The sequence below is a fragment of the Amia ocellicauda genome, chromosome 13 (genome assembly GCF_036373705.1).
Source record: "Amia ocellicauda isolate fAmiCal2 chromosome 13, fAmiCal2.hap1, whole genome shotgun sequence".
Taxonomy (NCBI): Eukaryota; Metazoa; Chordata; class Actinopteri; order Amiiformes; family Amiidae; genus Amia; species Amia ocellicauda.
Genome location: NC_089862.1, coordinates 13,830,347 through 13,856,181, shown reverse-complemented (window position 1 = coordinate 13,856,181; position 25,835 = coordinate 13,830,347). Strand labels below are relative to the sequence as shown.

The window sequence follows — 25,835 nt, the reverse complement described above, 5'->3', positions numbered from 1 at the left end:
TTAAAGTGATGTTCACTGTGTGACAAAAACAAATCTTGAAATTGGATTGAATTGGACCAGTGAATAATGGGTGATTCATAATTTGAGAAATTAAAAAAACGGACTTAATAATTTTCTAGAAATGTATTTTGTGGTTAGAAGAAAAAGAAAACCACATTTTCCTAAGATTGTCTGCTTCTGTAATTCAAACTTGCTGTAGTTCTCTGTGAATGATAATTCCTGAAACACAATTACAGTACACTATGTACTACACAAATAAATTGTTTAATAACTGCACTTCATAAAATGCAATTCAATTATAGGCCCCTAAAAATGCAGATAGCTGTGGGAATGATAGCTTATAAGATCAAGATTCATTGGCTGACAGTGCTTTGGACACAGTTGAGTTCTGCATGTTCACCTTCACTGTGGAACCTGTGAATTTCATCAAATCAAACAATTAATCATCAAGTCAACAAATAAACAAGGCCTATAGACACAAAGCAGAATATGAAAGGAGTAGCTGCTGTTACCTCTATTTCTGTGTGTAAATTAATGTCTTGCTCGTTGCACATCTAATTGCATGTGTGAATAATGACTATTGTGTGTGGTTATTTCCCATACAAAAAGCTTCTGTAAAACTGGATGAAGTATGGCAAGCCGTTGTGACATTTAATCCATAATTGCTGATATCAATAATTCAATTTCTGATATCAATAATTCAATTTCTGATATCAAGAATGAGCTGGTATTTTTGATATCAGCAATTGTATTCTTGATATCAAAAATGCATACTAATTAACATCCGGTTAAGGATTAAATGTCAAAACGGCATACCATGAGTTGCTGGTATCAGCAATTGTATTTTTGATATCAGCAATTATGGATTAAATGTCACAACAGCTTGCCATAATGAAGTGTGGTGGGAAAGTATGTGAGCTCTGAAGGCCAGTAGAAACAGATTGTCAAACCATAATCTGAGTTGCCACACCGAAGAATCACTACAAACAAACACATTCAGATAAGAGATGAGGACAAGGGAAAAAAGTAAGCAAAAGCAGAATATATAAATGCCCCTTTTAGCAATAAAGCACTAATCCTTTGTAAAGGAGAAGTAGAACATTTGTATTAAGTATAATAAAAAAGCAGAAAATGTGTGAACCAGAGCATTATGTACGGTACTGAAAATAATGTTTTCTGAATACTGATAAATTCAGTAGCAGTAACAAATTAGTCACAGCTGGCAGTGCAGAGTAAGATGTTTTAATCTTGAATATATATATATATATATATATATATATATATATATATAATATCACATTCTATTTTTCTGCTTCTCTTCCAGGTTGTGGATTTGTACTGGGGGATAGATCCAGAGGAGTGGGATAGCCCTGAGCTGCAGACCATGAGAATGAAACTACTTGAAGAGTGCCTGAAAACATCTGCAGGTCCATGTTTTGTTGTGGGTATATCAATATAAGCCTTTATGCCGTATGCCTTTTAAGTTTTGTACTGTGTCAATACCTCTGTTTCAAGGATTTCCACTGAGAAGTTAATGGTCCACAGCACTTTACAGTGTCCACTGAACCGCTCATCTCAACCATGCATTAATAACTGAGTCACATTGTACCTAAAATAAATTCATAGCTTCCACTCATATAAACATTTAACATTTAAACAAACAATTTGGTGGAGGTTTTTTTTTCCCAACCACCTTTACTTTATGATTATATATCAATAAAACCAAAATATTGTATCTTCAGTTTGGGTGGAATGAATTCCTGAATGGTTTCAAAATAAGGTGGATAATAATATATTTAGTTTTACTTATGTAGCCAGCATATTTGTACTGTAAAGTGCTTCATATTTTATTAATATGGTATATATAATACAGTCAGGCAAGAAATGCCTCTTGGGTGTGAAATTGAATTTCAAAATATTAAAATGCAAATTAACAATTCATGGATGTAGATGGCATTATAATTGGTAGCAAAGTTCACTGAGAGAGTGAACAAGACATATTTTTCAAAAGTCACTTGCATTTAGGTTGTCCTTTACATTTAGTTTTGCATGCATTGTGATTGCTGCAATTTTAAACCATCCAGGCCAAGTCAAGTATCAAGGAAATTATTTTACAGGAGAAATGGAATTTAAACTTTTCCAGTTTGTAGTGGTGCTACAAGCAAACTGATTTACTGTTATTGTTTTTATATGTTTTAAACCTTCTTTACCCCTTTACATTTAGCAGTATCCTTTTTATGGCAGAGGTTTTGCTTTCTGTATAAACAGAGTCAGGGTAAATGAAAATTACTTTTAATAATAATAATAATAATAATAATAATATCAAGGCTTTAGCTTTTTGGAATATTTTAATGTTAAGTATTTTTAAATGTCTGCATGCAAACAGAATTAAGGAGAATAATGAATAAAATGGACTAGACCCTTTCTGATTTTGAGTGGCATTTTCATACAGAGTTTTTATCAAAATGAATAATTGTCAAGATTTTCATTGCTAGCACAATCACAGCAGCACACTATCCACACATGCGGTCTCCCAAACGTAAGCAGCGAATCACTGTCTTTCTTTGCCCGTTCTGTCTCAATTACCTTCCAGAGCATATAGATGCTGAAATTGGAATCAGCAGCAGGTTGAGTGCTGGTTACAATATGATTAGCCTTGGAACTTTCTTCAGTTTTAATTGTTTTCCTCCTTTGCAACATCCTTTCCAACTTGTCCTTCCATGTGAAAGAGAATAACGGATAAACAATCATAATGATGGTTCCTCTACACTGTGCGGCCAAATCCACAAAATGTTTAATCTGGTCAGACATTTTAGTCAGTGCAGATGACATCCCACACATTGTAGAGTCAGAGCTATCTTTAGCCTCTTTACCTTCAGTCCCAAAGGAGAGCGCAGGTTATGCATCTCAGTTGAGAACGTTGCACGCTCTGTCTCAATTAATCCCCGAGAGCTTTCATTAGCTCCAGACATGATATGTCCAACTACCAAAATAGCAGACTGAGAGCTCTGCCAGCTGACCATCGTTTTCTTTTACTTTTTATAGTATCTTCTGTCCATCATTTTAATCTTTATATATTTTAAAATAAATAATTTAAAACTGAAACTTTCAACTGTCCCCACTTGAGCGTTAGGCAGCTTTGACGCATGCACAGCCTGGGGCGTCTCACTGCACCTGAGACTGTGACCTCGTAGAATACATTGCGATTTATCTCCATTGAAAAGGGTAGTCTTTTCTTGGGAGAAACTCAAGTAAAATTCTAAAGTTCTCTTCAACTTGACATTTCACTTTTGCACAAGGCAGTGATTTAGATATAGTTTCCCCTCCCCAGTAGAATTTCTGCAATTTTGCCATCATTTTTACCTCAGATGGTGCTGATTCATGCCTCATAAAAAGATATGAGAAGACAGCCACTGTGTCTAATTTGCATATGCCACTTTCTACATCAGAGCAATAACGTGTGAATTCTCCTAGCCCTTGTTCTGAACAGGTGCTATCTGAATCTCCATTCAAACGTGTCTTTTTTTCAAGAAGTTTTGCTGAATTATGCAAATTTCACTAACTTTGAAAAGCTATTACCTTAGTCCCAGTAGCAGGTGGGTTTAAAACATGTGGCTGTTAACCATGAAATTGGCAGTTCAGTAATCCAGTCCCTTAACATTTAAACCAGTGTATACCCTTTTGTTAATCTATAACTGCTTCATTACTCTGTGGAGAAACAATTTGCAAAACGCATATTTAAAATACCAGGAACTATACAGCCTAATTACATATACATATATATTTATTTACTTAATATACAATTACAAACAGAGGTGTTGTTATTAGGCTATATAATGCAAATATGAGTTTGAAATTGTGTAGGGATTTTCACTGGCCTTCTGATTCTAGATATTTTTTATTGTTGTTGTTGTTGTTGTTGTTGTTTTATTTACTATTATATAATTCTGCCTACTTGTTAAAAATATGAATATAGTAATACTTAAGCAGCTGCTAATACCAAAACCCACACTACCCTAGACTGTCTCGCACTTTGTGGCAGGTGGATAGATTTTCAGCAGCCAGTTCTGCTGGCTTTTCCTGTCCCCCTAGTAGGATTTCCAGCATTTGCATATGGTTTAGGTTTTCACAGTCTGCAATCAGGCCTGACATTTTCTAAAGGTTTGTGTCTCTGCCTGTGGAGTATTTTTTGCAGTCTATGGTGGGCTGCCAGGGACAGTTTGCCTATGGCGTCACTTCCCCTTGCTCCAGCCCTGTTTATAGCTTCACCATCACTGTTGCTGGAGTGAATGAATACCTAATGAAAATAATCAAATTTCCTGGTTACATTCTGTAGTATGGGAGTATAGTTTGTTTGGGGATTTTTGTTAAAACAATGCTTTGTGCATGCTGCAATATATTGCACCATGAGTGTTTTTCAGAAAAAATTATTGAGTGATATATTTTAGATTTTAGATTTGTTTGTATATTTAACGTTTTAAATGATTTTGTTTTAGCTGAACTGAAATTAAATTCTTGTCTTGTCTCCGCTTGTCCTGGTAAGGGTTTCAGTAAAATTAAATACTGATTATACAAAATGTATATTATAACGACTCCAATAGATTCATTAGGCAACCAAAAACATTTAACTTTGAATCAAGATATGAAGGGTATAACAGCCATGAAGAATCAAAATATTAAATATAAGTCTAGACTAAATTAAAATGATTGACAAACAAAAATAAAAACAGCCACCATTACATTTTCTAATTGTCATTTGCAGTTGCCATACATTTGGTCCAGGCCATTGTTCTGTGTTACTCGGCCTCTCTTTTTCTTTTGCTATCCTTTGAGACATTGTGTAGTCTAATTATTTTAGAAAAATAATTGTAGAATTAGAAAGGCTTTCCTTCAGAGACCGGAGATCATTATTCGGGTTCAACTGTAAACCAATTTGAAATCCTGAGGCTAATGCCAGACACGGCGGCAGACAGCACTGAGTCCTGCGCTGCAATCGATTGGGTTAAATTTCAGTTTGCATGCCAACAGCAAATACCTTACAACTCCTTAATTGATCTTACCTTAGTCCTGTTTTTACCTGTTTGAACTAAGTAGCACAACTAAGATATCAAAATAACAACATGAGGTGAGGGGGAAACACTTTTTTTTAATTAATGTAATATGGGACACCATTAAAATTATTCAGTAGTAAAAAGTGATGTCATAAGGGTTAGTGTCAGTAAACAAATGCAATGGTTTTAATTCTGTTTCTGAATTCTTCTTGAGTTGGCAAAATGAAAGAACCCATTCATACATTCACGATTTTGATCCTTAGTTATCTTTTTTATCTTCAGACAAGACCCACAGTATAATAACCCAACACCAAGACCTACCCATGGGTTCTACTTTAGTTCCTGCAAATTGATTATGCTATCTTAATGCGGTGCAGATATACTCATATAGATATAGTATTAGTAATTTGTGAAAACTAAAGGCTCCAACATGGCTGCCTCAGCCCTAATACACGTTTTAAGTAACAAGCACAGCAGTATTAAATATTCAAGTCTCATTTGTCTATGTGTTCCTTATAAATAGAACAAAATGCATTAAATATGGATTTCCAGGTTTTCTTGTTGTTATTTTGTTGTGGCCTAGTCTTAGATAAGCAGAAAATAAAATGTGATTATATGGAGCAAAGTATACTCCATCTCTGTCAGACCACAGATCCATCTGGAAAGATTTCAAACAAACAATCGACTAACTGAGAGAGCTGGCAACTGAAATCAAGATGTTTCTGTCAGTGTAAGGCTTTCTAAATTCTGTGTAGAGATGTTTTCATAGTGATGGCATGTGTGCAGAAGTGTGACAGCAAACACGTGGGATGCTTGCTGATCAAGGACAAGCATTCTATTAAACCTATTGGTTGACAGAGAGTTCTTGATATGAAGACATTGTTTATTGTCTTACCTCTGGGACAGCAGTCACACTACATCATTTATTCTCCCTCCTTGCAAGATTTCTTTATTCCTCAATGATGCACTGGGACAAATTTATATTTATAAAGAAAAAAAAACATAAAAATAGAAATATAAATCAGGACCATCAACAGATTGTATTAGTTATTTATGGACCAACTTTTAATTTCAAAGAATGAAGTTCTCTCATGTCACTTTTTATTTTCATTGAAAGCCATCTGTTTCGTAGAGTTATTGCTGCAGTTATAAATATCACACTGTGCCGGACAACGCTGTGCAGTAGACATAAAAGGTTCTGTAAATCAGTGTCGAGCAGGTCTAAAGCCAAGACACTATATATAGTCAGTACTAGGAGCTGATGGTCATTTTAGGGTTAGTCACATTAAGTTGGCAACAGCCAATACATAACATAAGATTGGAAAGGGTGTATAAGTTCATTGGTATTGCTGAGGTTTTTTTTTTTTGAGTGAAAATTATTTAACAGATTTATTTTATTTTACTTATACTGCTAATAAAAGTCGGGATTCATAAACATTCATTGTTTCCCCTCCATTCCCCTCTACTGGTGTATGTGACCTGACACACATTGCCTGGTGAAAGAATTGTGCAGATGTGGAAATGAAGTATCACACACTGGTCAATGCCTGTGGTGATTTGTTCTCCCACACAAAATAAGCAGATGGCTGCTATACCCCAAACTATTGTTTTCTTTCATTGTTTTTTTACTTTAGATTTTTTATCATATTTTTATTATCAGTAAGTCCTGCATGTTAATAAATTGTATACACTGTACATTAGTTTATTTCAATTTAAGGAACTAGTAATATATAAAAAAAACATGCACCATATACATGTAACTACTTTTTAATGAGGTGTTCCGTTTTTTTGTCATATTTATATTTGAATGCATTTACACTTGAGTGTGATTAATATCAGAAAGTGCCATACTATTGTGTGTTTTCAAGGTCGAAATTGTAAAATGTATTGCATTGTGCTTGTGAAGTATGGTGCAATTCTTATTCAATTTTGAATTCAACCTGTTTACATCTACAAGATCTGCTTGAATGCATTTTATTACATTACTTGTTTCTGTGTGGCTTCTTTGTGTGTAATGCACGGGGCTTTTAAAAGGAGGTCATATATCTCCATTTAATTTAATCTTTTTCTATTGAATTTCAGTAGTCATACCACATTTGAGCTAAACCAAATCTGAACTTTGACCTACCCATGAATCGCAAAGTTCAAATATGTATGCTGTCATGTTGTAATTTATTGTCAGAAGTCACTTTCTACTTCTTATAAATCAAAACATAATAGGGTATATGTTTTTGATTTATGTGTGTGTGATTAAACAAAATGGTATTCTTAAAAACTGATTCATTATTTGATTTTTGTCACTAGATTTTTGCTTACAGTTTACTGTACACTTATGACTTGTTGCAAATTAGCACTCTTACATATATTAGATGCAGAGCAGATTTAAGAGAATTAGACTAGCATTGAAGATGAATGTCAGAGATTAAAATAAAGTAAGGATGGACATCTGCTCTGTGTCGCCCCGTGAAGGCTAAACTCGTTTTTTGTTGTTGTATTTTTGTTTCGGTTTTTCTACACAGGGACTCGTAGGTGAAAAATACGGCAGCATCCGCGTTCCTGGAGAGGTGGAGTCCTCTGAGTTTGAAATGATTCTGGATGCGGCTGTGGAAGCTGGACTTGATACTCGAATTTTGGAGGAGTGGTACTGCAGAGATGAAAACGCTGTTCCACCAGCATACTACCTCAAACCAAAATCTAAAATGCTGAAAAACTACCATAATTCAGTAAGGGAAATGTTGCATGCCCTTAAGAATTTGCCTGTGTAAAGAATCTTTCACTGTGCTGTGCTTTTATACTGTGTGTAGAGAGAAAGTCTGTAAGCTTTTTGATAGAGAAAGTGTTACTCCCTGCCCGTAATGGAAAACAGAGTTCAGGCAATCTGGGGGATGTCAATCATCCAGTGTTTTGTTTTTGCAGGGCAGTTTTGTTTATTATTTATGTATGTGTTTGTTTATTTGTTTTAAAACTACAAACAAGCTTTCGTTGCTATTCATTATCACAGTTCTGCATATCTACAAATTATTACAATGATAGAGGGAAACTAAGTTCATTCAGATACAGTAATTTGCCTGCTCAGAATTGTAGGAGAGCTTACACTGAATGAAATAAAGAAGTATGAGTAAAAACTGAACTTTGGAATGTGGAATCTATAATAACAAGTGTATATATATACACTCACCTAAAGGATTATTAGGAAGCACCTGTTCAATTTCTCATTAATGCAATTATCTAACCAACCAATCACATGGCAGTTGCTTCAATGCATTTAGGGGTGTGGTCCTGGTCAAGACAATCTCCTGAACTCCAAACTGAATGTCTGAATGGGAAAGAAAGGTGATTTAAGCAATTTTGAGCGTGGCATGGTTGTTGGTGCCAGACGGGCCGGTCTGAGTATTTCACAATCTGCTCAGTTACTGGGATTTTCACGCACAACCATTTCTAGGGTTTACAAAGAATGGTGTGAAAAGGGAAAAGCATCCAGTATGCGGCAGTCCTGTGGGCGAAAATGCCTTGTTGATGCTAGAGGTCAGAGGAGAATGGGCCAACTGATTCAAGCTGATAGAAGAGCAACTTTGACTGAAATAACCACTCGTTACAACCGAGGTATGCAGCAAAGCATTTGTGAAGCCACAACACGTACAACCTTGAGGCGGATGGGCTACAACAGCAGAAGACCCCACCGGGTACCACTCATCTCCACTACAAATAGGAAAAAGAGGCTACAATTTGCACAAGCTCACCAAAATTGGACAGTTGAAGACTGGAAAAATGTTGCCTGGTCTGATGAGTCTCGATTTCTGTTGAGACATTCAGATGGTAGAGTCAGAATTTGGCGTAAACAGAATGAGAACATGGATCCATCATGCCTTGTTACCACTGTGCAGGCTGGTGGTGGTGGTGTAATGGTGTGGGGGATGTTTTCTTGGCACACTTTAGGCCCCTTAGTGCCAATTGGGCATCGTTTAAATGCCACGGCCTACCTGAGCATTGTTTCTGACCATGTCCATCCCTTTATGACCACCATGTACCCATCCTCTGATGGCTACTTCCAGCAGGATAATGCACCATGTCACAAAGGTCGAATCATTTCAAATTGGTTTCTTGAACATGACAATGAGTTCACTGTACTAAACTGGCCCCCACAGTCACCAGATCTCAACCCAACAGAGCATCTTTGGGATGTGGTGGAACGGGAGCTTCGTGCCCTGGATGTGCATCCCACAGATCTCCATCAACTGCAAGATGCTCTCCTATCAATATGGGCCAACATTTCTAAAGAATGCTTTCAGCACCTTGTTGAATCAATGCCACGTAGAATTAAGGCAGTTCTGAAGGCGAAAGGGGGTCAAACACAGTATTAGTATGGTGTTCCTAATAATCCTTTAGGTGAGTGTATATATATATATATATATATATATATATATATATATATATATATATATATATATATATATTTTTTTTTTTTTTTTTTTTTTTTTTTTTTACTTTCAGTATTTTAAAATGCAACCTACAAATGAAAATAAACAATGAAATTATTTAACTTATTCCATGATCTTAACACCAGTCATGTACGAATCCATGTCAGCATGTGTGGATTAGTCTCTACAAAATATACCCACCTGCTGGAAGCTTTTCACAACTGATGATTATGTTGTCTCATCTGTGATACATTTGTTTATAGTAAGCTAACATAACGTAATTTTGAAACTATAACTCACTTTTGCATTGACATTTTTACACTTGTTTTTGTTTTTCTTAAAATCACATTAACCTTGGATGACCCATTGTAAGATGTGCTTCATGTCTAAACAGAAATGAGAAAATCAACACATTATACAGTGAAAAACAAAGAAAATCATCACAAATCTGAAACTGTTGTTTGGTTGTCTTTATGATTTCCAAAGAAATATCATTTCAACACTAAATATAATAGTAATGTGTCAGTTTTCTATAGGATTTTGAACACATATTGAAATTAATATTTAACACTTTTGAATTTCACAGATGGAGCCCAACAATACAAATTCACAGAATGACAAGAACTGGCGCAATATATCAGAAGAAATTAAGAGAATTTTCAAAACAGCTGTTTCATTACTTCAGGAAAAGGGCACCATGAAAAACAGCCAAGCCAAGAGATTCCTCTGCTCTGGTAAATACGTTTTCATAGTTACTGCTTGATTCAACAACATACTGGGCCATTATTGCTTTTCTGTACTCTACCACTTGTAAATATTTTAATTTCAAAATGAAGGATTAGTTATTTTTGCATACCTTGTAGAGACAATACATTTGGTAATAATTTGCTATGCTCACAAGAGTTTGGTTTCCAATAATGCCATATGTTTATTAGCAAGATAATGTATTTTGTAGACTACTGTAAACTCTCAATGTGTAGTTGCAGGACTCTTTGTCTTGCTCTGTGACAAATAATTACTTTTTGCACTTAAATTGAATTGAGGGAATTATATCATGGCTGAAGTGAATGAGAGCTGGTTTATTGTAACAATTGTGAGGATTAGGCTTTGAAGCTCAAAGTGGAGTTTAAGCCATGTTAACAACAGGGGTTTCAATGAGATGTGATGTCCTGCACTTAAATCACCTAAATAGAAAACCAGCAAAAAATATGTCCATTAACTCTTTGATGTTGTTTTTTTTAGCACTTGAAGATGAGTTGGACTTCGCTTTGGGGAAGCAGACTCCTGCATTTCTGAAAAAGTGTGTTTGCTATATCAGGAAGATTTCCAACTTCGACAGACATGCAAAGCTTCCCGAAATGGCCAAATATATGGATATAATAGTGGAGGGTGACAAGACAACGCGTAACCAAGAAGCCCACGAGAGACTCATGAAACTCAGGGATGAATTTATTCCTACTATTGTTGCATCTTCCAACCTTAGAGTGTACACGTCTGTCACACACTGTGACATGAAGCTTGGCTATTCTCAAGAGGTGGAAAACCATTATGTTGAAGGCCTGTGTAAACAGTTTTATGACGATATGGTGGATATTATCCAGGCCACAGTGCAGCAGAATTTCGACATGGAAACAGATCCTCTCTATGATGAAGTCCTGCAGCACTTATCCTTGTGCAAAACCTACGCCTCTTTCTACGAGTACAGATGTGAAGCTTTGAATTTCATTCACAAGTACATTGTGCCCACCAAGTCTGGGAGAATGAATCCATTGATCGTGTACGGAGGGCCTTGCACTGGAAAAACCTTGCTGCTTGCTGAGGTTGCAAAGCAGGTAAAATGTGCTGCTTTTCATGTATGTTAAATATGATAGAGCACTATAATGTTATAACTGTAAACTATTAACATCCCTAATTTAAACTTATTTTCAGGTGATACAGATGCAGTTGTTGCTGTACTTAAATAATCAGTATGCCTTTTTTGTAATTCTTCAGGTGAAAAGATAGGCCAGTCAAACTCAAATCTCCTGAATTGCATTGTTTTAAAAAATACAAAAAAAACTTAACTAATGAGATTTGTGTTTAATCAGTCATCAGATCTCTGTGATTTGACTGAGAAACAGACATGAATTATAAACATATATTATAGCTTTAAAGACCTAAGCTAATCATTTTGATCTAATGTTATTTTTCACCTACACTTTCAGTTTATTGTTTAACTTGATCCAAACTACAGTTTGTTTGTATTGAATATTTTGAGTCCTGAACAGTAGCTCGGCCAACTGAGAAAATAATCAGGTCTATTAAATACCTCATAGCCTGGCTGGGATGAAAACCAAAAGATTCCTCAACCCTGGAGGAACTGAATTGGACAACTTTTTTCTGTAGAAATCTCTTTTACCTAAGTTTGCTTTGTAGAAATTTCCAGAAGCTGTCTTTCAACTTTCTCGTATTGAACCCACACAATCTGATATTTCACATGCAATCTGGCTTTATGAACCGCAGACCTCAAAATAACAGGCTTTTCAGAATGATTGTAGCATATAATGACCCTAGGTCAGCCCATACTTCAAAGTAGGGATTTTGTTGAAAGGTTACAAGTTGAAAGGTTCGTTCACTAGGCTGTGAGTCAGCAGTAGGTATAAACCTTGTGAAATGTTGCTAGGTATTCAAATATTGGTGGAAATAGCTTCCCTAACACATTATTTGGGACAGCCAATAGCCAATGCTTCTCATTCCTACAACCTCTTGTCTCTTTTTAGAATTAGCCCCACCTACCAGACACAACATCACTGTAAATAAACCCAATCAAATAATCTCCTGCCCCTTGTAAAAGCCTGCTATGCAGACTACGGGCTATCAGTGTCTCAATAAACACCACCAAGCCAGTGTTACATATTATTGATTTTATTGTGATTTCCTGCAAGGTCATATGAGTTTCAGTCAATGGACAACAGCAAATTACTTTTGTAGACAAGAACCTTTATTCTGAGACATGTACTGACCCCAGTAGACACTGTATTTGAAAAGTCAAGGTAAAGATATAATTTCTGTGATTTGGAATGAAGTCTTTTTTGTGTGTGATTTGACTTTGTTTTTCGCTGGGCCATCTGGCTGCCTGCTTACATTAGGGTCATATTGCAGAAACCTGCAGTGAGGGCCTCTAGTCGTACCCTGCTTTTGCGACCTAAATAATTGATGCCATGAAATTGCCTTGTATAAGATAAAATGATTTACTGTATGGAATATGGGCAAAATGCCATGCTCTGTTGCACCACACACATTTGGGACACCAGCCAAGCTCATACTGTATAATTTGTTCTGCAGGCCATTATGTTTGAGATGTTCTCTATTATATACAGTGTCCGTGCACTATAAATCCCACACAGATCATGTTTTTCATTGGTTTTTGTGTCGGTGTCTAAAACAGTTGCACCACTGGTTCACAATTAAGACATTATTTCAGCCCTAACACTCTGAGATGGGGTCACTTGAGGAAAATAGGAAGTTACAAATGCCACACATCTGAATTCTCTTTGTGTTATATATTTGTTTTATTCTTGTCTTTTTTGTTTTGTTCTGTTTTTGTGGGTTGTGAATAAATTCTACATTTCTAAGATGAATCATAAATTATTATTCCCCATCACACCTCATTTAGTTCTGCCTGTCTTGCTAGCATAGTACAGTACTCACCCTGGGCAATGGGAGACAAGCATGCCCTCTGAGATCATCACGCATTTGCCTCTTTTCTCAAAGTGAGCAGTAAAGGACACAGCTGAATGTGTTCTGCTGGAGGACAAAACACCACACAACTCACATTGCAAACATCCTGCCATCAGCCACAGTCAGATTTTATATTAGTATCCCCCTGCTGACCTTACCTAACTAGATCCTGGCTGCACCTGGGAAATTTAGCATCAATTCTCTGGACAGATTTTGAATCTACATTTTTACATGGTGTGAATCATCCTGAATTACAGGCAGGTTTTCTTGGAGTAAGCCTGTTTTTAGAAGCTCTGGGTCATCTAATAGTGAATAGTAGTTTAAAACTGTATGCACAATTATCACAAGTTACAGTTTTATATATATATATCACATTTTCCTTCTGGTTTGCCGAAATTCTCTTGTTCAAAAAGCAACTTTATTGTTTTCGATTTTTAATTCCCTTATATTTATGTGAATTCATTTTTTTTCAGGCTTACGCTTGGCTCCAGAAAGAAATGGGACCAGACACTGATCCAGTAGTCATTGTAAGATTTCTGGGATCCACAGACGTTTCTACAGACCTTCGCAGTCTACTGCAAAGCATCTGTGAGCAAATAGCTATCAACTATAGATGCCTTATACACTTTAATCCACATAAAATTCAAGACCTTAGGGAATTACTGTTAAACCTCTTGAGTGAGCCTTCATTCCATCGTCCCTTGGTAATTGTGTTGGATGCGTTAGAACAGCTTTCAGATAGTGACGAAGCCCGCAAACTGTGGTGGCTTCCTGTACATCTACCACGATCGGTGAGGATCATCATCTCTACACTGCCAAACAAGCACGGGATTCTGCAAAAATTGAGGTGCCTTATTCATGATGAAAACAATTATATTGAGCTCATGCAGCGTGACAGAAAAATGTGCAGCCAGGTACTCAAACACCAACTGCTTAATGTCAAACGAAAAGTCACCTCAGGGCAGCAAATATATGTAAACGAGGCACTAGCAAAGTGCACACTGCCCATGTTTGTAAATCTGATCTTCAGAGAAGTCATGCATTGGAGGTCACACAAAGATGTTGATGAGACGTCGCTTTGTGTTACTGTACACGACAGCATACAGCAGCTGTTTTGGTCTCTAGAAACCAAACTAAGTTCCAGGTTTGTTTTTAGAGCACTAGGTTACATTACAATATCCAAATCTGGTCTCAGCGAAATGGAACTAGAAGACATTCTTTCCCTGGACAACAGTGTTCTAAGTGACATCGTGGTTAGTAGCAATTTAAAAAACCCACTAAGGATCTCATACCATCTCATTGCCAAGCTGAAGGAAGAGTTGGATGGATACCTAGTTGAAAGGCATGTAAGAAATGTGACATTGCTTGTGTGGGCCAACAGGCATCTTCATCTAATTGCACAGAAGCTGTTCCTCAGCAATGAGGAAGATGTTCATCAGATGCACAGTCTCCTAGCGGAGTACTTCCTAGGGGTCTGGTCTGGTGGAAGAAAGAAAATATTCCATTGTGATAACAATCAGTTTGCATCTCTGGACATAACTCATAAGAACCCCAAACACAGTGAAAATCCCTGCACTGACAAGTCTTCTTATGACCGACAGACCCCAGAGCAGCCTTGGGTGTTTCAGTGCAACTTGCTAGAGCCAGACATCTTCTTCGTCAATCACAGGAAGATGACAGAGCTGTTATATCACCTGACAAGGAGTGGACGGACAGATGACCTCATGTTTGGCGTTATAATGAACTTCAGTTGGCTTTACACCATGATTAAGATAGGTCAGTTTGAGAAAGCACTGACAGACATTGACCTAGCTTACAGTTACTCGCAGGAAAAGGAGCTCAAATTCCTAGCAAGCACTCTACGCAACATTAAAGTGAAGGTGATGAAGAACCCCAGCTCTCTCTCTGCTGAACTGCAACAGAGACTTTTGCCTGTTGTTACCTCCTTGCCAAAGCTCAGACATCTGCTGCTAGAATGTGACAAAGATGGGCCAAAATACTGTTCAATAGTCCCTCTGCATTCATCAATGGATGTCACCTACAGCCCAGAGCGCCTCCCTCTGTGCTCTAGTTACATGCAAATTGTTGAGATTCTCCCAACCTTTGCCCCTAACATTGTCATCGCTGCGTTGGAAAATGGTTCTATCAGCACCTGGGATGTTGAGACTCGGCAGCTCTTAAGGCAAATAGATACTGCACACGCTGTGATTCTTGGGATCAAACTTACCAGTGATGAGAAATATCTTGTTGTGGCTACAACTAAGAACACTCTGCTCATATATGACAATCACAAGTCCTGCCTGTTGTCAGAGGTTGAAATCAAAGGTTCAAAACACTGTGGTGTTGCAGGAGGGATCACCTTCATAAATGGTTTCACCTTATCTACCAATCATGCTCTTGCCTGGCTAGAAGCAAGCAAAGATGTCAATGTGATAGACCTTCTCTACGGATGGCCCTTGTACCAGTTTCATTGCTGGTATGAAGTCACTTGTGTCCAGTGTTCTCCAGATGGACTGTATGCATTTTGTGGGCAATATCTAAATACCACATCTATATTTCACTTAGGAAGTGGAGAAAAAATAGCCACAGTGACATCTGAGTTTTCTGGGGGATTTGTGAAATCTCTCCTCATTTTGGACACAATTCACGAAATGGTGATGATCGATAATGAAGGAAGTCTCTCCGTTTGGAATACTGAAGAAATCACAAACCCGCAGATAATTGAGGACTATGATTGTAGAGGAGAAGATAATGAGGTCGTGGGTATTGAGCTGTCTGAAGACCAAAGTGCCATTCTCATTTGCAAGGCAAGGAGCATTGAGGTTTTAGACACAAGCTTGTGGAAGATGGCAGAAAAGTTCAAAGCAAAACGAAGTGAGCGTTTTGTTTCTGCAGTTCTCTCGAAGAGTGCAGAAAGCATTGTTGCTTCCATGGAAAATACCTCATCTATTTTTGTGTGGCGGAGGGACAGTGGTCAGTGTATGGCAAGCCTGCTAGAAATATCAGGATCCATTGTCAAGTTGATCAAGTCTAATCATCACAACATGCTCTTGTCCATTACCACGAGTGGTGTTGTCTCTGTGTGGGACATAGACATTATAACAGCCATGTCAAACATTGATAAAACTGGAAAGCCAATCCAAAACCTGATACTGTCTAGTAGAGATGAACATATCTTTACATTGGATGGATCAGAATCAGTTCACAAGTGGAGCTTCAGCACAGGTTTCATTGAGACTGTGTTTAAGCATGAGGGGAATGTGGAAAACTGTGTGCTCACAACTTCAGGAGATCTGATGGTCACATCTGATGACAAATGCAGCCAATATGTTTGGCATACCACTACTGGGGAGAACATTTTCAGGATTAACGGGCAGAAAATATCCCAGCTTCTGATGACACACAACGATCAGTTTGTTGTCTCTCTTTGCGAGCAGAATGCATCTAGAGTCTGGAGACTTGCTACAGGTCACAAAGTATGTAACATACTGGTAGCATTACAGAATGCATTCATTACAACTGCAAATACATTCCTGATTGGAATGACAAAAAACAAGCTGCTGGCTGTTAGTTTGTGGTCAGGGAGTGTGTCAAAGAAATTTTGCTGTGATGATGGCATCAGCATTGTCAATTTTAAGCTTATTCCAGACTGCCCCGATTATGTAGTTTTCATCACTTCCACAGAAACTGTGTTCATCTGGAGCGTGGCAGAAGAGTCCATCGCCAGGCGAGTACAGCTGCCAAACAATTTCTTGAAAACACTGGAAGATTTTCAGATCTCCCCGAATGGAAAGCAAGGAATTGTGTCAAGAGGAGATGAAAACATCAATATCCTGGATTTGCACAGTGGCAAGCTGAGGATAGTTCACGCCTCAGGTGTCATATGGCGGCAGAGACTCTCACGGGATGGACGATACCTGGTCTATATCTGCATGAGAAAAGGCGATGATGATGAAGACAGTGGTTTTGTCTCTAATCTGATTGTTATGAGATTAGCTGATGGCAAAAGCATTGGTGCTTGTTCGCTTTACAAAACCCCTACCTTTCTTGGCCTGTCTCAGAGACATCTCAACATCATTGTGGGATTTGATGATGGGAGCATTGGCACCTACACGGTAGTGGATCGCGTAGATGCTGCCTTAAAGATCAAGATCGCAACATCTAACAGCCGTCAAATTGTCAACAACGCTTCCAAAAAAGTGCGGCCGAAATGTCAAACCTTTCAGTACAAAACATTAGCAGACTGTGTTTGGAGAGAGTCCACTGAGGTCTTTTCAAGAGACAGCCCCATAAACGTATCCGACTCAGGTGAGACAGATACCACACCAACAAAGAAACAGAACTATCATGACAGGGCATCTTCAGACAGTTAAGTTTATTTATGTTAATGGCAGTTGAAGAATAGTTTTACACACTGTTTTAAAAGAACAGTTATCATTCCTTCCAATAATATTCCAGACAACTTATTTTAATTTAAATGACAACAGTGTGCTTATGTGACAGTGCAGCTTTTTTTCTCACGTGTAAATTTGCTTCCCATGAAAGAAAGCCCACGATCTGAACATTGTTCTTCAGATTCAGTCATTATTCAAATCAAGTTCCCAAATTTGAATGATTTACATATTTTTAAAAAAATGATCTGATTGCAAAGATACGAAAATTGAATTTCCTGAAACATTACAAAGTATATATGTGTATATTTATATTTTGGCTGCTGCAACAGTATTCATGTTTAAAATGTTATGTATTGCTTTATGCAAACAAATTGAGTGCCTGGATTTTAACTTGCTTTTTATGCAGATTATCAACAGAAAACATAAAGATACAGGGAGTTAATTAAGTACAGGCCACCCTAATCATAATTTTGATATGTAAATGTTACGAAGTCAGCTGTTTGTTAGGTGACAAACCCAGAAAGTGAGTATAGCTAATTAAAATAAAGTTCCGCCTGAGTGAAATGCTGGGAGAAACAGCAGCTGTATTGATGAGAGCTTTTTATTAATCAAGAATTACACCTATGAGATGTTTTGGTGAAAATCATTGAAAGACGTTGGAATGGAATAAATGTTTTGACATCTGAGCATTACATGAAAGAGACTTCCATTCCTTTCTGGCCAGGCATCCATTGCAGTGGACTGATCGTGCTTTTTCTGCAGAAGTGTGTCTGAATTCAGAGATGATGTTAGCAAGAGTTCTGTCAGTCCTCCTGCCCATACAATAGTGTTCCTGTTTACACTCTGGATATGCACTTTTGAAAAGCAGACAACGTTTTGGATGTTTTCAGTCATTCAGTTTCAGTGAGGTAACGCTGGGGGTGACATGGTTTGGCATTTCCAAATTGGAGGGTAAAAAGTGGGAGACATTGTAAGGTATTCTAAATTACAGAAATAAGAATGTCCAATAAGTCCTTTGTTAACCAGGACTGTGAGGACAGTAAATTAATATCAGTTATATTCAAATATTTATTTGAAAGCACTCAAAGATCAAAATCTGATATGAAACTTGGTTATATTGGGTCATATGGGGTTATGTTGGTTTTTGGTTATATTGTTTATGTTTTGTACTATCCCCTGAAACATTATCCGTTGTGTACATGTTATTTAGATGCCTTGTCTTTTTTCAGAGAAATATTGGATAGTTTTAAGTAAATATCCACAACACTGATTAAATGTTTCAGATTATTTTTTCACCTGTAATTCATATTAAAAGGGCTATACCTTTAATTGTAAATGTTTGTTTACCCCCTATTCACCCTCAATTCTCCTGTCAATTGTCCTAAGACCAATTTTTAATCTCCTGTAGCAGTAAAGTATTGAGCTTAAATTAATTGAGCCTATGTATTTTCCCACAATTAGATAACTTTATACAGTAAAAACAAACATATTTGCCAAAGTTTCCAAATTATATTATTTGTTGTTTGCAACTTTCCTTTTGTTTTATGGCTTGAACATTTAAAGGAAAACTGATTTTTCAATGTGGTCTCTTTACTTTGTGTAATTTGCCATCTAAGAGTAAAATATTATTCTTACTCAATTTTCTAATGAGTTTCCTTACATCTTATACTATATTGGAATGCTAGTTTAAAGGTAAAATGTTTCAATATGTGAATGTTTCTATATGAAAGCCAATATACAGTATATCGTATGTTATGTAACTTGAATGACTTTTAATAACTTACATGTTTGCAACACATAGAAAATATACTGATTCTGAATGTTTTTATGGTATTCTTTGTATTGTCAGGACTGAGGTACCTGTTTAGAGATTTATATTTTCATAAATGTTGTATTTACATTTTGTTACAGAATTGTTTAATTAGAGGTTCTAAAATTATGTCTGAAGCAATATGAAATAGTGTGTCTGCATTGTTTGTATGGACAATTTTAAAGTAATAAAATGTCGAAAGTTCTCTTTTCCCTTTTACACATTTATGTTAGTGTCTTGGTGAACAGATGCAACACAAACAAAATGAAAAGAATCTCAGCAACATTTTTCTTGATAATGCCTGCAACTGTGGGGACTGTGTGTGTATTTCTCTAGATTTTATTATCATCACTGTATTTAAAAGCTCCCGTAGAGGGGATTATGATACATACTTTAACTGAATATTCCTTTAATTAACATGGCCCTTTTTACTATTAAAACAATAATTAAAGTCCAGAGAAAGTGAATAATAATGCTACATTTAACTATATTCCCCATTCACAGTATGGTTACACAGAAAGTCATAGTGTATAATTTGTAATCTAACCTTTGTCAGCTTACTACACTTACATTAAACTTTGAAATGCAACCTGGGTAGAACTCATTAAGCTTCTACTAGGATGGCTCCACTGTGTATAAATTCCTTTATTTTCTTTTTCTCTGCTTATGGCTAAATGGTTTATATTAGACATTTAATATACATGGACTTTAAATTAGCACTATTCTCAATTTCCCGTTGAGAGCTATTCCATTAAAACTCCTATTTTCTGTCTGAAATGGTACTTGAAAATTGTACTTTTTTATAATACATATTCAGAAACTGTTCTAAGTAATTGGAAAATGTCTTAATTAGCACTTATATAGTAGTAAATGGGCTTATAGATGTTTCTCTTCATGGACCATTTAATGATGTACATTAACCTTCAATTTGTATTTGGCCATGGGCCTTCACACATAACATCAGTGGCCATCTCGTAACGTTTAAAATAAAATTATTGCATTTGAAATAATTTTACATAAAAAATGGCTGATTCATGAGCCATATTGCTAATGGCTTTAATTTACCCAATGACATGAAACCTTAACCTTTGACTAAGGTAAGTTTGCTTGTAATTACCAAAAAGCCACATGACCAGAATGTCACACCGTACCAAAACAATGTCACCCAAAGAATTAAAAAGGACTGCAGAGCATGAGATGGCAATATAATGTACAAAATAAATCATAGATGTGAATTGTAAAACATTTCACAGCCAAATTAAACAACATACATATTCTTAACCTGAGCTACAGAAAATTACATCCACACACATATACATAGCTGTAGTTGACAGTATTCGCAGCATTCATTTGAAATGTTAGTTACTTATTAATTCATTAATTCAAATAAATGCGTATTCATAAATAACATTACATTCATTTCAGAGTCTCTTGAACCCTGACTCACCCAAGAGAAAACAAAAACAAAAAACTGTTGATTGAACTGTTAAGACAAGGGATTTGTTTTTAGACTGCCATGATCACTTTTATTAAAACACATACACCGATCAGCCATAACATTATGACCACTGACAGGTGAAGTGAATTACACTGATAATCTCATTATCATGGCACCTGTCAGTGGGTGGGATATATTAGGCAGCAAGGGAACATTTTGTCCTCAAAGTTAATGTCTTAGAAGAAGGAAAAATGGGCAAGCGTAAGGATCTGAGCGACTTTGACAAGGGCCAAATTGTGATGGCTAGACGACTGGGTCAGAGCATCTCCAAAACTGCAGCTCTTGTGGGGTGTTCCTGGTCTGCAGTGGTCAGTACCTATCAAAAGTGGCCCAAGGAAGGAAAAGTGGTGAACCAGCGACAGGGTCATGGGCGGCCAAGGCTCACTGATGCACGTGGGGAGCGAAGGCTGGCCCGTGTGGTCCGATCCAACAGACGAGCTACTGTAGCTCAAATTGCTGAAAAAGTGAATGCTGGTTCTGATAGAAAGGTGTCAGAACACACAGTGCATCACAGTTTGTTGCGTATGGGGCTGCGTAGCCGCAGACCAGTCAGGGTGCCCATGCTGACCCCCGTCCACTGCCGAAAGTGCCTACAATGGGCACGTGAACATCAGAACTGGACCACGGAGCAATGGAAGAAGGTGGCCTGGTCTGATGAATCACGAGTTCAAGGTGGCCTCCAAATTCCCCAGATCTCAATCTGATCGAGCATCTGTGGGATGTGCTGGACAAACAAGTCCGATCCATGGAGGCCTCACCTTGCAACTTACAGGACTTAAAGGATCTGCTGCCAACGTCTTGGTGCCAGATACCACAGCACACCTTCAGAGGTCTAGTGGAGTTCATGCCTAGACGAGTCAAGGCTGTTTTGGGACCTACGCAATATTAGGCAGGTGGTCATAATGTATGGCTGATAGTATAGTAAAACTGACAATTCAGGGGTGTTGTGATTATAAACGATATTTGTCTGCCTTACCTGTAATTTGTTAGGTTAACATTTGTAGCTTTTTTGGTATAGGAATGTCCTGTCTGTATCCAGGCTTTAGAACAGGTAAAGCAGTAAAGCCACACCTCGTTGGGAAGACACTGCAGTGCCCCAGGACTTTATAAATCCTCTCTTATATCATCTGCTTTAAATTACTTTAACTAGTTGCAACAAAGTGCTATAACAACAGTACGCACCATTTAAACATTGAGGCTCAATACTATATCAATTCAAACGTGTCATAAGCTAGAAAAGCTTTTATAGTATCATCCATAAATCATTCTTGTCTCCATTTTCTATTATTAACTTCTCGATAATGACTGTTATCATTTGGACTCATTTTATCAACTCATTTTGGTGAAAATCACTTAGGTGATTTGGAGTTTTATTTTTAGTTAAATACCCTAAGTTTGTAGCTACTTTTATCAATCAATCAAGGCCTGGGACTGAATATAGCACTACAGCCCACATATTTTTGCATTTATATCATATTATTTATCGGTATGTTCACCAAGAAAACATACATATATTATCTCAAAAACTACAAAGTTGAATAAACAGCAATACAAATGTTAACTTACTTTCAAACACTTAGAAAGTCTAGACCCCCCTGACCTTTTTTCACATTTTGTTTTGTCAATGCCTTAGAGTTTCAGGAATTTAAATTAGGATTTTTATGTTTTCACTTATCTACAATGTCAAATGGGAAAAAAAAATAATTGTATGGGAAAACAAATAATAATTATATAGTGATGGAGTGTGCATTCTCAGAGCTCTGGGACCCTGGGGGTTGAGCAAGGTGCACTCCATCTTGGGTAAGGAGCCTGACGTCAAGGTAGCCATGTTGGTAGAGCCTCTTCAAGGTATAATTGGTTGTTGTGGGATGGGCTTAATGGAATAATTTGATATACTTGGTGAGAATTATTTAAAAGCACATGGGGATCAAAGGGAAAAAGAGACGGGAGAACAAAGGAGAATGTGAAGAAAGAAAAAAAACAGTATGGCTGTGTGAAGTAAATAAAGGGTTTTGTAAAGAAGAATGGTCAGGAGAAGAAAAGTTGGTAAAATCTGCCAAAGGTGCTTCCACCAAGTATTATTATCTCAGGGGGATGGAGACTTATCCAAGTATGATATTTCTGTCCAGGTATATGTTGAAACACCATGGCATCTATTTTAACAAACCAACAGAAACCTAACCCGTCTCTGGGTCCTCAAATATACACAAATGAAATAAACTCACCAGAGACAACTACGTCTGTTTACCCTGGAAAAAACTGTTCAAGCTCTGTAGAGTTCCTTGGGGAGTGATAATGGAAAGCAATCTTCAAGTCATGACACCAAACTTGATGGGATTTAGGTCGGGGATCTGACTGGGCCACTCAAGGACATTTAACTTTTTGTTCATTAGGTTGTTATCATCCTGAAAGGTGAACTTCTGGCCCAGTTTCACTTTTCTTGTAGAAGGTAGCAGATTTGTATTTTCTATACTCTGCTCCATTCATTTTCCCTTCCATCTTGGCAAGTGTCTGCTGATAAGAGACATCCTTATAACACGATGCTGCCACCACCATGCTTCACAGTAGGGATGGTGCTCTTTGGATGTTGCGTTTGCACCAAACATAAATGCTTTGCTTTCAGGCCAAAAAATTAAATTTTAGTTTTGTCAGACCACAAAACTTTTCGCCGCATGGCTACAGAATATCCTGAGAGATTTTTTAGGCATTCTTCAAATGGGATTCAAAGTGGGCTTTCTTGAGTACCATACAGGCCAGCTTTGTGGAGTGCTTGGGATATTGTTGACCCATGCACACTTTGACCAGTTTTGGCCATAAAAGTCTGTAGCTCTTGTAAAGTTGCCATTGGCTTCTTGGCAGCCTCATGATCAGTCTCTTTCTTGCTCTGTCATCCAGTTGGGAGTGACGGCTGATCTAGGGAGGATCTTGGTGGTGCAATACACGTTCCACTTCTGAATAATCATGTTGACCATGCTCAAAGTGATATTTAAGGCCTTTGATATTTTTCACATAGGAATCTTGTAAAAATAAAATTGTAAGGCATTTTAATTCCAGGCTATAACCCAACAAAGGTGAAAAAATATAAAGGGGGTGTAGATTTTCTATAGTCACTGTATATGCAGTATATATAAATACATTATTTTGTAAACTATGAAACTAAAAGCAATTGTGTAGACCTCATGAGCAGACTTATTTGTCTTGGTTGATGACTCATGCCCTCTTTCACCGCCCACATTAGTGATTAGGTGAACACACTCTTTGCTTTGTTTGTGTAGGTATTTACAATAAACCTATATTTTGATTGACCACTATCAGTAGTAATGTAAACTAAACACAAACTGAACTTCAGAGAAATGTTGGCGGCATATTATACTCAGAGGAAACAATCTTATCTACACACGAAATAAAAAAAAATGAGATTACAGAGTGGTGTTGTAATGCAAAATGTTTTGTTTTCTCATGCTGGTAAACACTACTGAAATTAAGAACACAGCTAAAAATAGGCACATCTCAAAATGAAGTCAGCATGTTTTAACAGCAGCATACTCTATTAAACCCTATGAGTAAAAGTGAAGCACCTGTCCGGGGTAAGAAAGCATATGAAAATTAGATTTCCATGCCTGGCTGATGCAAAACCCACTGAACATCACGTCGATCAGCAGCCATACATGAAATATACATAGCAGGGCTACAATGATAAATGAACTTACAGAGATCAAATAAATACATTAAACTAATGTACTGAAGCTAATACAAACATCACTGTGGGTTAATGACCACAATAGCGTATTACTAATACAAAATCAAAAAGTAGTGTGTCTTTACCAAAACAATATATATATTTCTAATAAAAATATTCTAATTCGGCACTGGCAAAACAGCTTGAAACCTTAATTTGTCATCTTTCAAGCTGAAACTAAAACAGTTATAAAAGATCCTTCTTTAACTGTACCTTTTTCTAGTGATGTGAGCTTTTTCTTATGATACCTTCAGTGGACTAAAAGTAGCCTGGATACAAAAACACAGTTTCTTCTCATGTTTAAGAAGATTAGGATGTCTGTATGCACATCTAGGTGTGTGTTTGTTGAAATCTCTAGTGCAATTGTTTGGAAGAATAAAACAGATCTGTAAGGATAAGAATTGACTTGCCTGGAACAAAGTAGAGTGAAACTGGGGAAACAGGCTGTGTTTGTGGCAGGTTGTGAGCTGGCAGACACCGTGTATAACAGGTATTTGATAGATTGCAGCCCTCGCTTTATTCTCTAGAGGAATTGAATCATGTGGAGTTCTAATGAACAAGTCTAATCTGACAACAAGATTCTTCAAGCTGTACATAGTCAGTAACATCTGGTCAATTGACATGGATAGAACCAGTAAGTCCAACTCAAACATGGATCCCATGAAAAGCAATTTATTTTCTAATGTGGCAGTGAGTGCTGTGAATATAAACCCTTTTGATTTGTTTTGTTTTAGAGGCTGCAGCTGGCTATAAACGATTTATCTCCATCTTGAATGCACTGTATTTGCTTCCACGGTTTTTGCTTCTTACCATCTGTGTTTTTTTGGGTTAATGAATGACATACAATGCTCAGGTGTTGATCCCTAGTGGCAGCTGTGAGTTTATGCGTACATATGTTGTAATTTGGCACTCATGTTTACCAGTATGCTTCCAGGTTAAACCCTTGTTCACTACAAATTTGGTTCACTACAAACTAGCGTCTGTACACTTGTATGCTCTTCTCCCCTCATGCTTTTCAAACAACAGCCATATATTTAAATATTTGCTCATAATATTTTAATGGGAATAATGGCAATGATAGAAATATTCATAGATTGTTCTGCAGTGGGTTATCATAGATGTTTTACTATCCACCAAGAAAACAAAACAAGCTCAGAGTATTACATATTAATATATCCCTATGTTTTAAATTCACACATTTATGT

At 37.0% G+C, this 25,835-nt stretch overlaps 1 protein-coding gene across 1 annotated transcript in view; it reads left to right on the top strand.

Annotated features, from left to right (window-relative positions):
* The window catches only part of nwd2 (NACHT and WD repeat domain containing 2), a 32,412-nt gene extending 12,736 nt beyond the window's left edge, over positions 1 to 19,676 (top strand). The window contains exons 3-7 of the mRNA XM_066719973.1: positions 1,325 to 1,441; positions 7,571 to 7,774; positions 10,056 to 10,203; positions 10,712 to 11,301; positions 13,663 to 19,676. Of these exons, the coding sequence (XP_066576070.1) occupies positions 1,325 to 1,441; positions 7,571 to 7,774; positions 10,056 to 10,203; positions 10,712 to 11,301; positions 13,663 to 17,562 (4,959 nt within the window). The 3' untranslated portion in view covers positions 17,563 to 19,676. The remainder of the gene's footprint in view (positions 1 to 1,324; positions 1,442 to 7,570; positions 7,775 to 10,055; positions 10,204 to 10,711; positions 11,302 to 13,662) is intronic.
* Positions 19,677 to 25,835: the final 6,159 nt, after the last annotated feature.